Source organism: Phaethon aethereus (genome assembly GCF_964289735.1).
Source record: "Phaethon aethereus genome assembly, chromosome: 4".
NCBI lineage: Eukaryota > Metazoa > Chordata > Aves > Phaethontiformes > Phaethontidae > Phaethon > Phaethon aethereus.
Window position 1 is genome coordinate 78,164,763 of NC_138578.1, and position 15,708 is coordinate 78,180,470.

The 15,708-nt window shown below is 45.3% G+C and overlaps 1 protein-coding gene across 1 annotated transcript in view; it reads right to left on the bottom strand.

The window, feature by feature from the left end:
* Positions 1-458: 458 nt before the first annotated feature.
* FGFRL1 (fibroblast growth factor receptor like 1) overlaps positions 459-15,708 on the bottom strand; it is a gene marked incomplete at its 3' end in the record, with an annotated part of 177,383 nt that continues 162,133 nt past the window's right edge. The window contains exons 3-6 of the mRNA XM_081999441.1: positions 13,744-13,824; positions 8,064-8,348; positions 3,720-4,073; positions 459-868 (exon numbers count right to left, since the gene is read on the bottom strand). Of these exons, the coding sequence (XP_081855567.1) occupies positions 459-868; positions 3,720-4,073; positions 8,064-8,348; positions 13,744-13,824 (1,130 nt within the window). The remainder of the gene's footprint in view (positions 869-3,719; positions 4,074-8,063; positions 8,349-13,743; positions 13,825-15,708) is intronic.

The following is a 15,708-nucleotide window of genomic DNA, read 5'->3' on the forward strand; positions in this document are numbered from 1 at the left end:
TGCCTCTTGCTCTTCTTGCTCTTCTTAGCAACACAAGGAAGGAGGTGGTGGTTCATGTCCCTGTGTTCTGTCTCGCTTCTTGCCACCTTCATTAAAAAAAACAGGAAGGCTCCGCTGTTTCGGATGGGTGCCTCTGCTGAGATTTGGAGTTCCTTCATTATTCCTCAGCTACATCCTGATTGCAATAATTAAAAAAAAAAATCTCTTTTCTCTCTTTGTCTTTCTCTATTATATATATATTTATATAGATAGATATAGATATATACACATATATATATACACACACATACACACGCATATACAATTATATATATATGTATATATATATATTTAAAATTATATATATAATCTTTTCTGTCTGCTTTGCCTATTGCTGGCAGTGTGAGCTGACGTGGCGCAGTCTCTACTGAGGTACCATGAGGAAAAGCCCAAATGAGCTACAGTACACGGCCACCGTCTTAGCACTGGTACTGAATGTGCTGGTGCTGATGGACTTTGCCTTCCACATGTGAGTGGGTGTGGGTGTGGATGTCCGTGTAAATCTTTGGGTACATTTTGGATGCCACAGCTGGGGCGAGTGCAGGTCCTTGGGACAGTAAATGCTGCTGCTGCGCAACATATTCCTCGTAGTTTATGGAGGAAATGCAGTCTTTGTCGGGGACCTGGGACACACAGATCCTGTCCCGGGGCTGCGGTCGGTGCACAGGGGCAGCAGCTGGAGGGGAGCAGGGCTTCTTCTTGGTCTGGCAAAGCCACAAGAGGATTGTCCCAAAGATGAAGACGGCTCCAGCAGGGATGCCGATGATCACGGGCCAGGGCAGGCTGCTGGCCGAGGAAGGGGGCACAGGTGCACTTGGAGGCTTGGGATCTGGACATTACGGCAGGAAAGAGAAAGAAAGAGTTAATTAAATGCAGGCAAAGTGGATTCAAAACAGATGTCACACTTGGGCTGGCTTTTGTACAGGCTGTCTGACAACCCTGCCAGGCCAAGTAACAAGGGAGAAATCAAGCCAGCACATGATGTTTGGTAACTGTTTTGCCTTTCAGTGCTCCTGGAAGGACAAGCAACTCATTTTCTCTGGTTTAGGGGTTGGGAGGGGAGTCTTTGGGGGATTTTTTAACTTTCTTATCCAATCTTTAATAGATGCACTAGGGCCAGCCCGAGAGAGTTTCCCAACACCCTCACTCTGCGATGGCGTAGGCTTTGCTGCTCAAATTGGAGGTCACAACGTGGAACGTGTCAGTAATACCTCCATGTCAACAACCTAGGAGGCACAATCGGGTTGTGCAGAGCCATGGCACGTTGGCCACTCGCCTCTGCCAGGTGTAGCTGCGTGGGCTTTAGACACTCTTTAGTATTCCTGTCTAACGATACCGGAGCTACTCAGCAATGCTCCGCCATGGCAGGCAGCACGAATGTAGTGTTTTGGAGGTGGTGTCTTGAGTTTCTAGTGTGACTGGGAGGAAGGCTGAAGGACGGGAAAAATGTAGGTGAGCTGGTGTCCCCTCCTTGGTGCCCAAGCCATGGAGAACTGAAAGTTCACACAGTATTAAAGTGTGTGTCCAATTTCCTATGCCAAATGGGCTCTACCTCCACTAGTCTCTTTGGAGCTGCTGCTGGCTTTCCAAGGGCAGCAAATTCAGCTACCAGAGGAGATAAGATGCTTCAGACAGCATCTTTCACACCTACTTCCCCCTTTCCCTCTTTGCCTGTACAACCCTGGGTGAAAACTCTGCTTTCTCAGTCTGATCTCTTGATTTATAGACCCAAAAGGAGTGCTGGGGTAGGATCCTAGCTGTCAAAATCCTCATCTAGGTAGCCAGCAGCTGGGATTTCCAAAGCCCTGAAAAATATCTAGGCACAGAATTCAGTTTGCAGTAAGAAACTCAAGAAACTTTGAAAACCAAGGCTATCCAAATCGCCCAATATGTTATATTCAAACATATATCACTTAACTTTCAAGCCAAACTACTTTAAGACACTAATGTCTTTTTCTCTCCTTGACAAATAATCCTATGGCTAGTTTGAAATATGAAATATATACCATGTGGTCTTTTTGACGTCAGGAGGACCTATATTGTTGACCTCAATAGACAAAACTTTGATTCACCAACACTAGAAATTACAGAATAACTTAGGCTGGAAGAGGAGTCTGGAGGTCATCTGGTCCAGCCTGCCGTTCAACGCAAGACAGGATCAGAGAACTGACCCATCAGCTGACCATGAAAACAACAGTCTTCATGTTGGTTGGCAGAAATCCTCTGCTGGGCTGAAAAAAAAAGTGTTTTGATATTCATCCATGCTGTTCTTCAGAGCTGTCTATGTCAAATCTGGTAGATTTACAAGCAAAATTGTGTTTTTCTAACTCATGGCCTTGCAACCACATCTTTGTCTCTAAGGGCAAGCTGGGTTCTCCTTCTCCATCATTGCCAATAACAACAGGCCTGCAGGCTCTGGTTCTGGTATGAGGCCTCATTATAGTCCCATTTAAATCAGTGGAAAATCTCACACTGATTTCAGTGGGAGCTGGATCAAACTCTCATAGTTCAGAAACTCCTAGAGGGTTTGATTTATATCCCACCCGTGCAGCCTTTTCCTTGGGATTGAGAGGCTTTCCAGTGGGAGTTTAATCCTAAATCTAAGTGATGAAGAAGACGCCAAGAGCATTCTCTTACTTGGCAACCTGCTGTCAGTACCTAAGTTCAAGCTAGTGACTCTTGATGGCTGCTAAGATGCAGAGCTTTGGTAATCAGTGGGCAGAAGTCATGCTGCTTTAGTTACAGGAGTCATGAGCATTTTCCCTGCTACCTACACAGAAAACCAGTCCTAACAGCCTGTGAGAGTTAATGATCCCTGTCTCTCACTGGTGTTTTGACTGGAGACATCCCATGAGATCTGACAGCTAAAATGTTCTGATATTGGCTCCAGCTCCTGCGCTCTCTTAACTGTGTTGGCCTTGTAGTGGTGAAGAGAAGAAAACCAGTAAGATTGATTTTTGTCATAAATCTGGTGGATCTGGATACTCACAGCAAGATAAGGCAGAAAGAAATGCCCTTTTCAATAAAAAATATTTATCAGGGCAGAACTGCAGTCAGGAGGCAAGGAGTAAATGACAAAGCAAGGATGGTGTGCCTCAAACAAACTCAATACAGCCTGAGCTGGATGTGGCCACCAGCTCTGAGGCCTGGGGAGAGAAGGAAGCAGCTGTGAGTTTGGTACGAGGGTCCCCAGGGGATCGTTGGGTAAGAATTTAACTAATCAAGCGTTCTTTCACACTCGCTCTTTTCCTTTCCTTGTGACGGGGACAGTTTTTATTCTTCTCTCATTTTATGGGCCTGTATCATTGTTTCATTTTACCAGTAAAAGCAAATAAATAAAAGCAAGAGGAAGGAGAAATGTAAGGGGGTGGGGTTGCAAACTGTGCTGTTATTCAGTTCCCCTCACATCCTGCACCGTGTCACTGAAGTGATACTGCAGTATCCTTTCCCAGCTCCTCTTCCATACAGGGATAAAAGGAAACATCATCAAGAGGATTTCAGCAGGGACTGATTTAAATCAGGGTTGATTTAGTCCTCATTCATTCTTATCAGAACTGGGCTAGCCTAAATCAGCGCAGCATCATAGAGGGCCATGGAGCCCCATGGGCATCAGCAGTTGTATTCGTAAATACCATGATGCAAATTATTGGTTCCAATGGGGGAAAAAAGGCATAACTCACCTGGCAGGACTGTGAGAAAAGCGCTGCGAAAGCTGTAGCCCATGGTGTTTGCCCCTAGGCAAATGTACATCCCTGCATCCTCTTCCTTGGCTCGAGTAATCATCAGTTTGTTCAGGTAGGAACCGTCAGGACGGGACCAGACCTCCCCTGTGGGCAGCACAACAAACTTCTGTCCCCCAACATCGATGGTTGAGTTGTACTTGCTCTCTGTGCCGTACTCCACCCTTTTCAGCCACTGGATGACAGGTTTGACATCGCTGCGGACTTTGCACTGGAAGGACGTGGTCCCACCGTAGTCTACCGTTGTGTTGACGGGATGTGTTCCTGTCAGGATGGGCTTGGACCTCGTCCTCTCTGCACAAAAACACAGGGAGCTCCATGGAAAAAGGTGTTTGCCAATCTCGTTAATTTGTGATTGCAGAAACATAGGAAAAAGGTGTAGGAGGGATACGAAATAATTGTCTATTCCAACTCCCTGCCCCAAGGCAGGCTGAGATTTCTGCAAACCTCTCCTGATATAAATTTGCCCAGCCTCTGCCAAAGCCTCTAATGGTAGATGCTCTCCCACCTCTCCAGACAACTCTTCCATTGTCTGAGGCTTAGCAAATCTCTTCTCATGCTCAATCTGCCTTCTTGTTTCTAACAAGGAAGTTACTTACTCTATCTGCATCAGACCTGGAGAAAAGTTTGCTCTCCCTCTTAGCCCTTATATTTTGGAAGATTTTCTTCATCATTCTTTTCTGTACACTGAACAACCCTCCTAACTGCTAAGAAAACAGTGTCCTAAGAATGTCCTAGAGAAGGTTTTTCTGTCTTTGCTGTGTTTCTGCTCTCTCAGGTCACTCATGAAGCATTTATATTTGGTACCCAGTTTGTGGTGGTATTACTTGACACCATACAAGTCAGGCCTGGACTTTCTGCTCCTTGGCAAGTACTGTAAGTCTAGTCTGGAGCGCTGAATTTCCCCATTCCCTTGCTGTAAGCTGCAGCTATAAGATGACAAAAGGGGAAATCCTTCCTTGTACTCTCACTTATCCCCATGTCTCAGGGACCATATCTCAGAATAATAGGATCTTAATGATGTACCTTGACCTACAGGGTCAGAGGCTGCAGTGATCTTTCTTGAGTCATGACCAGAGGAAAATAAATGGCCTGATACTAGTCAAAAAGTCCAAAACCCTTCAGGATTAAATTTGGGCACTAGTACAGGTCTGAATACAAATTAAGTGGATTATTTCCTGTAAATGTTCACTTGATATTGACCCTGATGATGTCTTATCAATGTTTATAAATATCTGAAGTGAGGTGTAAAGAAGATGAAGCCAGGCTTTTTTCAGTGGTGCTCAGTGACTGGACCAGAGGCAATGGGCACAAACTGAAACACAAAAGGATTCCTGTAAACGTCAGGAAACACGTTTTTATCGTGAGGGTCACTAAGCACCGGCACAGGTTGCCCAGAGAGATTGTGGCATCTCCGTCCCTGGTGATACTCAAAAACTGTCTGGAAATGGTGCTGGGCAACGAGATCTAGGTGACCCTGCTTGAGGGTTGGACCAGATGACCTCCAGAGGTCCCTTCCAACCTCAGCAATTCTGTGATGCTGTGTCTCTTACCACCATGTCTGGTAGGGTGCAATTTACAGATGAATATGATAGAACCTTATGTATTCTCAGACACAACCTCAGTTTCTTATCATGTTATTTACAGGTAAAAATAAGAGAGAGTCCACACCAGAACCACTGTGGCTACTCCCAGTCTGGGGACAATGAGGAGTGGGGTGAGACATGTTCCTTCTCCTTTTGGTCTTCCCAAATGTTCATAAGGACAGACAAAATTGGATGGGAAAAAGGCCTCTTCTTTCACAGACTAATGGCAGGCTGTGGATATTGTCTCATCTTTCGGCTGGGAGTCCTTCAGGAGATATCTGTCATCTCTGTTGCTGGGCCTGGGGGACCAAAGCTGCCCATGGGGACCAAACTCTACTGGAAGCCATTCCGTGCCATGTCATCCATTGCTGGAGAAGTTGAGACCACAGGCACTACCGATGAAGAAGATCTTTTCTTCATCCTCATATCCTTGCTTTTATTATTTCTTTCTTCAGTCTAATCGTCCCCACACTCACTATGGAGCAAATTTTTGTGGCTTTTGCTTTTCTAGCCAATAAAAAAATCTTTCCTTTCTCACAAAGTTTTTTGCCTCAAGTCTCAGCTGATGAAGGAAACAAGATGGTAGGAAAGGAAATCAAACACAAGACGTTCACAAGACAATCCTTTCCAGCATGATCGTAAGCCTTAGGTTGTGTCAACACCACAAAAGCAAAAGGAAAAATATATCCCTCATTCTGAGGAATGTTTTGATTTTTTTTAATGCTAGCATTAGAGGAATCAGTCACAGTTTCCAGACAAGGAGGTACTGCAAACTTCTGTCCTAGGCACAGAGAGGAATTATGGTGCCACAGTGGGTGGTAACTGCTGGCTATCATCGACCGTTTTTGATGGCAAACACTGTTGGATTGAGCATGTAACAAAACAGCTCCCACCAGCACTGGCTTTGGGGTGAGGGGAAGGAACAATGGACCCTCTTTCAAAAATCAGGATATTTTCAATAATGAGGGCTCTAAAGATGTGCTTGGGAAACAAAAATACCACAGTGGTCTCCATAGGCTTTGCCTTGGGACTATGAGCAGGAATCACAGCTGGGGAGACTGAGACTCAGATAAGCAGGACTTAGGAGTGGAGTCTCAGGGGGACAAAAAAAAAAGAAGGAAATTGAATAAAACCTGTAATGCTCCACAGAATGATGTTAAAAATAGAAAAATGTCTGAAAACTACTTAATGCCCTTATCTCCTTGACTCTGGTTCCAGCTTTGGTTACTGTTTTCACTCCTAGCCAGCAAAAGCTAATGAAAACAAAGGTTACATACATCTTTAAGTTGATAAAAACCAAGATAAACAGGGACACAGAAAGGGGTTTGTTCCTGGTGCTGTCTGGTTTTGATGAAGTGAAAATGCCACAGCTGCCATTAGGATGGGGCTTGATTCATTTCCCTGTCTCTGCTCCTGGTTTTAGTGTAAACACATGTTTTTACTGTCTCCACACAGCTGCATCTTTATCAATCCCAGATGTCCAGCAGGTTTGTGCCTTTTTGGAGCCCAACAGAGCTCCCCACATGTGCTTTTAATTCCTGTGATTCTAGAGAAAGGACTTACCAGAGAACAGATCTTTACCTTTAAGAACAATCTTTCACACTGGGATAAACTTTCTCATGCTAAAATGTATGCACAGACAGACAAACAACATGCTCCCCATGTGGCTGGAAATAACCTCCTATGCCCCTGCTCCTCATTAATGAAGGCTCTTCAATCTTCCCTCCACTCAGCTCATCTTCTCCACTTTCTTGAGTTGGCTGCTCTGTAATCATTTCCATGACAACTTATGATGATGTCATAGACAAAGCACAATGATTTAAGAATAAGAGCTCTTCCCTGATAGACTTAGGTAGGATTTGAGTATAATTATCTTCAGTAATAATAGAGGAAACAGGAGATTAGAGACCAAGAATCAGAATAGCTAGACAGAAGAAGGGGAGCAATTTCTGAAGAGCAATTTACTCTATTCCACCACAATGCAGGGTAATCCCCCACAGCTCATCTTCTAAAAATTGAATCTTTAAAGCCATGTAGGCATCTAAAGATACAGATGGGACCCTAGTGGGATTTTTTTTTTTTTTTAAGTATCTAATTTGTACCCACCCGAAACTTCAGATGGCCAAATGTTTGTTAAAATATGGCCCTAAATTCTTGTCTGGCTAATCACTCTAGTCATAAGATTTCTGCTAATTCCCTGCGGAGACTTCTAATGACGTGGACCTCCTATTACGGCTACCTAGACTAAATTTGTAATTGTTTCATTTCACCCTATTACCGATCTGATGATAGAGTAATTTGGGCCATCCTAAATATTTCCACCTTTCCTCTATGGTACGTGAAAGGGCTTTCTCAGTTAATTCTCAGTTTGTCCTTGAATATACTCTGTTGGTAGTGTAAGATCGAACTGGGTAATGGTAAACTTTTACCATGCAGGTGCCCTAAAGGTGACTGTTTCCCAAGTACCTCTCCTAATTTCAGCTACTAAATTGTATTGTTGCTACTCTGTCTTGCCCTGGTGTTAGGTTTATTCTAGAGTTTCAATAACATTTTCTCTGTCTCTGCTGACCGTTTTAACACTTCCCCATTTCTGTGTCCAGCTATCGGCACTGCACACTTGCCGTCACACTCTCTTTACTCAGCCAGCCCCCTGCTCAAAGCTGCTTTCCTGCCTTTCCACCCCAGTGGCTGCACTTACGGATTACTTCAACTTTGTATGTTGCATTGATTTCTCCAACTTTATTAAACACTCGGCAGGTGTATTTGCCACTATCCTCTGGCTTCAGGTTCTTCAGGTTCAGCGTCCACTTCTTCTTCTTGTTCTCTCCAATCTCTTGGGGCGTGAGGGGCTTATTGTCCTTCAGCCACGTGATGTCAGGCCGTGGGTTCCCGCTCGCCACGCATTTCAGGCGGATGGAGCTGCCAACAGGACGGGCAATCACTCTCCGTCTCATCTTGGCAGGCTGCGTGAACCTGGGCCGGGCTGAAAAAGGCATGACAAATTGACTGTGGTGAGCAAAAGGCATGCAAAGAAGGATACTGCTGTCAAGTGTGATGGACAAATTTGCTTGAGAGGCACCTGGCAGCCCCATACACACCATTGTATCGCTCTTTCTCATATCAACTCAAACTGATTTCCTTAGAAAAAAGACATCATCCAGCCTGGTGCATTTGAACATCTACTGGACTGCTACAGCCACCGCATTAGCCTTCTGCATAGCACAACTCGGGAATTTCTCAGTGTCCGTAAGGCAACTGTGTCAGATCATCTCAAAAAATAATACCAAAATCATGCTATTGTAGCTGAAGGCAAAATGCGGCCCCATAATCACATTATAATTGTTACCATATTCCATGCCACAAATGCAAGCCCTTAGCCAATAGCAATGGAAAAACCTCAAATTCCTGTCAGGCTGACCATTTTCTCAGTCTTTTGCTGGTCGCTTGAAGCTTCATTTTCTGAAGGTGTTTTGCCCCTTAGTTCTCACTGGCTTTCACAGGACTTAAGAAGTCAACATCTTTTCAGTATGTAGGAAAGTCTTAGAAGTGTGCCAGACTTTTGTACATTGATTTGAACTTAAATGTATGCAATTCATTCAACATTAATTTTTGAAAAATTCATATTGAAAGGCCCAAAGAAGTAACAGACAAATGGAAAGACCCAATAAAAAACCCTTCAGTTTGCTATTAGAAAATACCCCATGCCAGTCCATCCCAAAAATGGAGAAACTGAAGCAGTAGCTGCTGGTGGACAGAATCATGGTTAAGATAGTCACCTTGTCTTAGCAAGGAAATCACCAATATTTCTAATGACAATGACAAGAACACTAGAGAAATGCAAGGTCTTCACCTGGCAAAATCTGAAACTTATACTCTCAACTGCACCTAACTTTATGTCAGAATTCAAGAGGGAAAAGAGGTGGCACCTTTACACCCTAGGAGCTTTGATGACGTTGCAGAGAGTTTTCCTGTAAAGTCATGAGTTGGTCTAACTAAACAACAGAAAGAAAAAGATCTTTGCAAAAAATTTTAAGACAATTGGAACAATAGAACATGATCTGTTGCAAGGTAACAGCTTGTCTAATGGTATCCTGTAATGAACAACAAATTTCTCAGTTACTTTAATTACGCAATGACAGTCCAGGGGCACTTCTAACTGCAGCCTCTTGCTAAGATTAACACCACTTCTGACTCCTACTTAGCACTTTTCCCCTACATCCAAAATACTCCTGCCAAATTCACCCATCTTCTTTTTTTATTTTGGCAAAGCCAGTTTCTCCTCCAAGTCCATTCAGCATTTCCACAACGGGTTTCTCCCCCTGCTTTTGAACCCTATTTCTTGCTTACCATGAGCTTACTCTTCAGCCCTGCATTTTTGCACTCTGCTGGTAAATCCTCCCACATCCTTTTCTTCAGAAAAAAGAGGAACAGGTAATGCATGGCCTGCTCTGCGGCACACTGGATTGAATTACACCCATCAGCCACTTGCCTTCACCAACGGCAGCTGGAAAGCCACAACCTCAGTAGCATATAACACACCAAGTAGCATATAACACACCAAATGAGAACATTGTGCTTCAGGTATCAGGGCAGTTAGCTTCAGGATGGCATGGTGGGACTCTGTACTAGAGAGCCAGCCCTGCTGCTCAGGGCTGAGACAGAAGCTCTGGGATGTGCATTATAGCGGAGCTTTGCTGAATGGAGGAGGCTGGTTTGCAGCTTCCTCTCTCCAAGCACTGGGGAACAGCAGCCATTGCCCTCCGAAGTCTGTGAACATACCCCTTAGTCCTCACCCCCCTGCAGCCTTGCCCAAGAAGAAGACACCCTTTGGCATACCCCTCTCTTCAGAGTCCTTTTCTGTAGGGGAAACCATCCGCCTCCACAGCCTTCCCTTGTCCCCCTTGGCTGTCATTTTGGGTCCCAGCCACTTCATGTTATTTCAAACTCCTGCTCAGAAATGCATTGCTCTCCGTACAGAGGCTTTCATGTGTAATCTAATGAACCAGAGCGACTCCGGCACTGAAAGTCCTTGCCGTGACAGCTGAGCAGCAAGTGTGACATACTACCCCGCTCCACAGGTTGTGGTGCATAAATTGGTGAGTATTCCTTTGGGGGTCTGCTGCAAGGCCCCCTCCTAGCAAAAACAATCACCATCCCAGAGAGACAATTAACCCTGTCAGAGCTGCACGTTGTGAGCAATGACATGCCGAAGTTCAAGTCTGAGCTGAGGGAGACATGCTGATAAGGGCTGTCACTGTAGAAATTGAGTAAATGTCTGCAAGGTGCACGGAGAGGTTAAGAACCAGCTGTGAAATGGGTCTAAACAGTTATCCTCTAATATGGCAGTAATTTACTCCAAGAGCGGGAACTGCAGGTCCAGGTACGGGTAGATCCTGGCCAGGTGGGGTTCCCAGGTTGGGACTAACTATCAAAGAGCAGGTTGGAGACAGGACAGCCATGCTGCCCGTGCAGAGTGAAGAGTCCAGTGAGTGACTCTAAGCTGTCACCTTCCCTTGTCTCTCCCCTGCTTCCACATCAATACTTCCACAGCAATTACAGAAGGACTTGGAGGTGTCCCTGCTCAGTAAGGGCACTGCAAGACAGAAACTCTCTTTCCTCCCAAAAAAGCAGGCCTATAACATTTCTGGGTTTCCTCCCACTGCAACTCCCATGAATCTGTCTGGACTTTTGCATTCACTCCTCGTACATTGTTGCCCAGATACATACCAAACTACAGGTAAAGCTAAACTTCTTTGGCTCTTTCTGTCTTTCTTTCTTCTGTTTAAAGAAGGTTAAGTGATTATGTGGTCTCAAAAGCCACTCCAGGCTGTGTGCAATACGCTGAAACCAGATCCCATTTACACAGTCCTGAATGTTTCCTTGATAAAAGCCTGAATTGGACAAGTTTAGAAAAGCCAGTTAACAAAGAAGGAGAAAGAGACACACACACATAAGAGAGAAAAAGAGCCCCAGCAAGCACAAAGGAGAAAGAGGGAGAAGCAGCAGTGTGAGAGAGGCAGAAAAATCGTCTTTTGAGTTGGTGCTAGTAAATGTCTGTCCCCAAATCTGTACCATTTACAGAAGTTTTGCTTGTTGGAGTGCCAGCGAAGGCCATTACAAAGTGCCTTTCTCTTATTTATACTTCACATGCTTGTTCTCCTCCACATCATTTGGCATTTGCTTCATAAACATGAACCACACATTTGTGCAGTATAAATTATGCCACACACAAGAGCCAGGGGAAACATAAGTGGATGGGCACAAAGAGACAGTGTTGTGTATGGGTTCCTTACTGAAACACTGTGATACCACGAAGATTTATTCGAGCTAATGAAAATTAAATGAAACAGAAGGCTGTTGGCACAAAGGCCTGGGAAGAATTCAGCAGTCTCCTCTCCCTGTGGGACACCTCAAGGTGCATCGATTTGTCCCAGAGGTTCCTGTCAGATGTTGCTCATACAAGGTGAGGTGGTTAGCTAAAACATGGAGTCTGCTGCGATCCGCCACAACTACCTCCACGTAGTGACAGTTCACTTCAAGCTTTCGTGATACTTATACAAAAAAGTCATAATATGTCTAAGTATTGAAATGCTTTCAAGTCTTTTGGATAAGAACTCAGTCAGTTGTAGGAAGATGTGGATGGGGATATCTATCTTTCCCCATATCAGCTCCCTGCTCTTGATGGAGGCAGGACCCGTCCCCAGCAATACCGCTCCATGATGGTAGATAGAAAGCAAAGTGGAGCTTTTTTTTATTACCATGCTTCTCCTCTCCCACTTGTCTAGGGCCCAGGACTCTGTAAACACAAACTGCTCTTTCACCCATTATCCTCCAGAGACCTGCAGACACACACTGAGCCTCCCTGCACACCAGCTCACACCAGCACTTTGCTGGTGAACGCTGCTGGTTGGAAAGGACTTGGGCATGTGTGTGGCTGGCCCCAGCCACTTCCCTGCCTGGGTAGAGGAGACAGGAGGGAGGGAAAGGGGAAAAAGCAGAGGTGCAGGAACACTCTGCAGCACAAAGAAGGACTGGACCAGGGCAGCACAGAGTGAGACACAATCTGATATGAGATTGTCAATGCCTAATAATTTCAGTAGTGCTTACATCTGTTTTCATAATATTGTTGTTGTATTGATCCATCATTCACCAGCTCTACCAGGAGCACATCTGCCATGACATTCAATGTCTGCTCCTAACTTCACCAGGGTAATGAAGAATGGAGAGACAGCAGCTTTTCTTGCTAGCTGCTGAATCCCTCCTGAAGGACTCCTGACCTGTAGTTTATCTAAACCACCCTTTCTCTAGCTCTCAAATGATGTCATCCCTTTCCAGAATGAGTGGAGGTTACCTTCCTCTCCCAGAGCAAGCTCAGTCTCAGACAAATCTGTAATCCAAAGCTATTATGGCACTGCCTCCTCCAGGTGTGGACTGGACTACACCACGGCACACCACATCACTTGTTTGCCAGCTTCTGAAGAAAACTGGCCTCAGCTCAAGTCGTGGGGACTCATACGGTGAAAGCTCGACAGGTTCCACCCCTACCATTGCTATGAGGCTACTCCCTGGCCACGAATGTGGTACAAAGCAGTCTCTGTATTATAAAATTAAAAGGAGGGATGTCCTGCAAGAGCAAAATGGAAATGCTGTGCTTCATCCCTTGAGGTCATAAACTCAGATCGCACTCCTGTCAGTAATAGCCAAAAGCTCTTTGGCAACAGCCTGACAACTTATTGCCCTTCAAGGAGTGCTTGGCCCAAACTTTGGACCTGCAAGTCTTGTGGTGATTCAGAACCTGTTCCAAGTGAGATTTTAGCAGTTCCCCAAAGGTTTGCAACAGCATCATAATCCTATGCTTAAACAGTCCAGGGTTTAGAGAAGTTCATGCAGGTGTCTAAAAGAGAGAGTAATTTTAAAAAATACTCAGCTTTGGCCTAATGTTAATTCTCCCGAAGTGAAGTCAGACCTCCCATTTGCCCTCAGTGGGAGCAGGGTTATGTTGGCACTGAAGGCTTTTGGAAATATTGCTGTAAAAGTCAATACGCCTTTTACAGAGAGTCTATGAAAGCTATAATAGCTGCACATGCAAAAGAAAGTCACTGCCCAGAAAAACAAATGCAAGGGAGGACCATGCTGGGGGATATGGCAGGGGGTCCTCGAACGGACCACGGGCTGCATTTTGCAGAAGGACTCTTGGATGGGATCCGTTCACACTGACGTGTTCAGCTGACGCTCTGTTTATTATTTGACCATCTGTAGGGAGAACTCACTCCAGTCACTCTGCCTTTCCTTTCCTTCAGCAACTGAAGGAAATGTGCCACGTGAATAGCACTGAACAAAGAATCGAGGAAAAAAACCAAACATACACTGCTCCTTACCCCATTGCTTCCCAGAATGATCTTCATATTCTCCATTGGAGCCTTCAGGTACCTGGCTATCCTTTCCTGAGCTGGCATCATCTGCAAAGGAATGGAAAGGGAAGATATTAAGAAGGTCTCCTGCAGCGCAGCAGTACAATAACAAGAGTTTGCATTTCCTCCTGGAGGCACCATGCAGCTGAAACATGCTCAACATACACTTGGCATCCACATCCTGGCACTTAGAGCCTGGACAGTTTAATGAAGAGTTTAGTTTGCTGCTTTATGAGCTTTTCGGCAGGCTACCAAAGCAATAGGAGAGTAATCAATGTTTCCATTAATAGCTGACAAAAGCCTCTTTGTTTATGTGTACAGGTTGCTGTTCCCTAGGAGGAGCTGATTCATTGTACCTTCTATGTAAATAATGGTATAAATCAAAATTACATATAATTAAACCTAGGAGGTGGGGGAAGACTTATGTGATCAGTCACACAGAACGCAAGCAGTGGAATTAGGGCCACTAATTCGCCTTTCAGCTTCCATACAAAATCAGGAAAGCAAACAGGTCTGGGGCCAAATGAGCCCTCAAGGGATGCCGAATGCAAAGCTATCGCTGGAGAAAGCAATACTGAATTGAAAAGCTGTTTGTGGTTTGGTTTTTTTCTTTAATTAAGACTGCCCATCAACTTGTATTGACAACACACCACTTTGTCCCTTATCACTCTAGTTGTCTATACCACTACCACAGAGCAGCATCAAGGTCTCAAGTCTGCCCTGTACCGCCAAACGTCACCACAAGGTGAGACCCTCAGCTCTTCAGCAGCCCCCACCTCAAATTGCCGCTGTGATATGGTCACCTACAAGGTCTCCACAAGGGCTGAGGGAGCAGGAGAGTGCCCTGAGCCTCCTTCTACAACCTGTGTGATGCTGATGGCCTCACACCTCTGCAGTGTCCGGACGTGAAGTTTTTTCCTCCTCCAGTAACAGCCTGACCTTTACTGCACAAGTGCTCAGCTCAGAGCATCCGCTTATAGCAATGCATCACACCAGGAGGGAGGTCCACCTGAGGGACTTCGGGCACCTACAGGTGATGGCGTGGTAAAGCGTGGCTCTTCCAAGGCTAATCCTGTGCTCTGCAGGTGGCACAGCCCCATATGGCAGCTGGATTTGAGGTGAAGATTGTGATCAAGAGCTACTCAGCTCCCAGCTAAAGCGCACTCAAGTATGCGAAGTCTTATTTTCAGAGATAGGTCAGGTGAAGGCTGGGAAAAAGTTCACCTTGATAAGAAACTGCTCCACAATGGTGAAAAAGAAAAACCAAAACCAAAACCAAAAACGAATCAAGAGAAGTGGAAACCTCTGGCCTAAGGAATGAGTTCCTCCAAATGCCCAGTTCTTAAAACCCATAAGAAAAAGGTCTCATGAGCAAAAGAGAGGAAATTTCTTGCTGCAATCTCTGTGGCAGAGAGGAGAAACTTATCTCAGCTTATACATGAGCATGGCCCCCAAAAAACCTAGAAATAGTAGAGCTGCTCTTTATGGCTTCTTTAGAAGTTGGGCTGTGCTTAAACAGTGCTTAGTGCGTAAACTTGTGTGCAGTCTTTGTGAGAGAAGAACCTGTGTTTAACCCCATCGTCAATCCAGGTTCGACTATTTTTGGAAAATCATCTTGTCTCTTCAGCATGGGGCATTTTATGCCGACACATGTTCCTCTCTTGTTTGCTGCTGCGATGCCATATGGGTTTGTCCTGACAGATTTTTCCCTTCTCCTTGTGATTACTTCGGCACAGTTTCCCCCGGAGGAATGTGCAGCTGTCACTTCGAGAGGAAAAGAAAACTTGCAGGGCAGCAGCATGCCGTGCTCCTACTTCGGCAGCTCGCTCCAGCCGCCTGCCCCTCCCCGCCTGCCCCTCCATCCATCCTCTGCCGGAGGCTTTCCCGGGCGCTCCAGCCGGCTCCCAGCCCCGACCACAGGGAAGCAGCCCG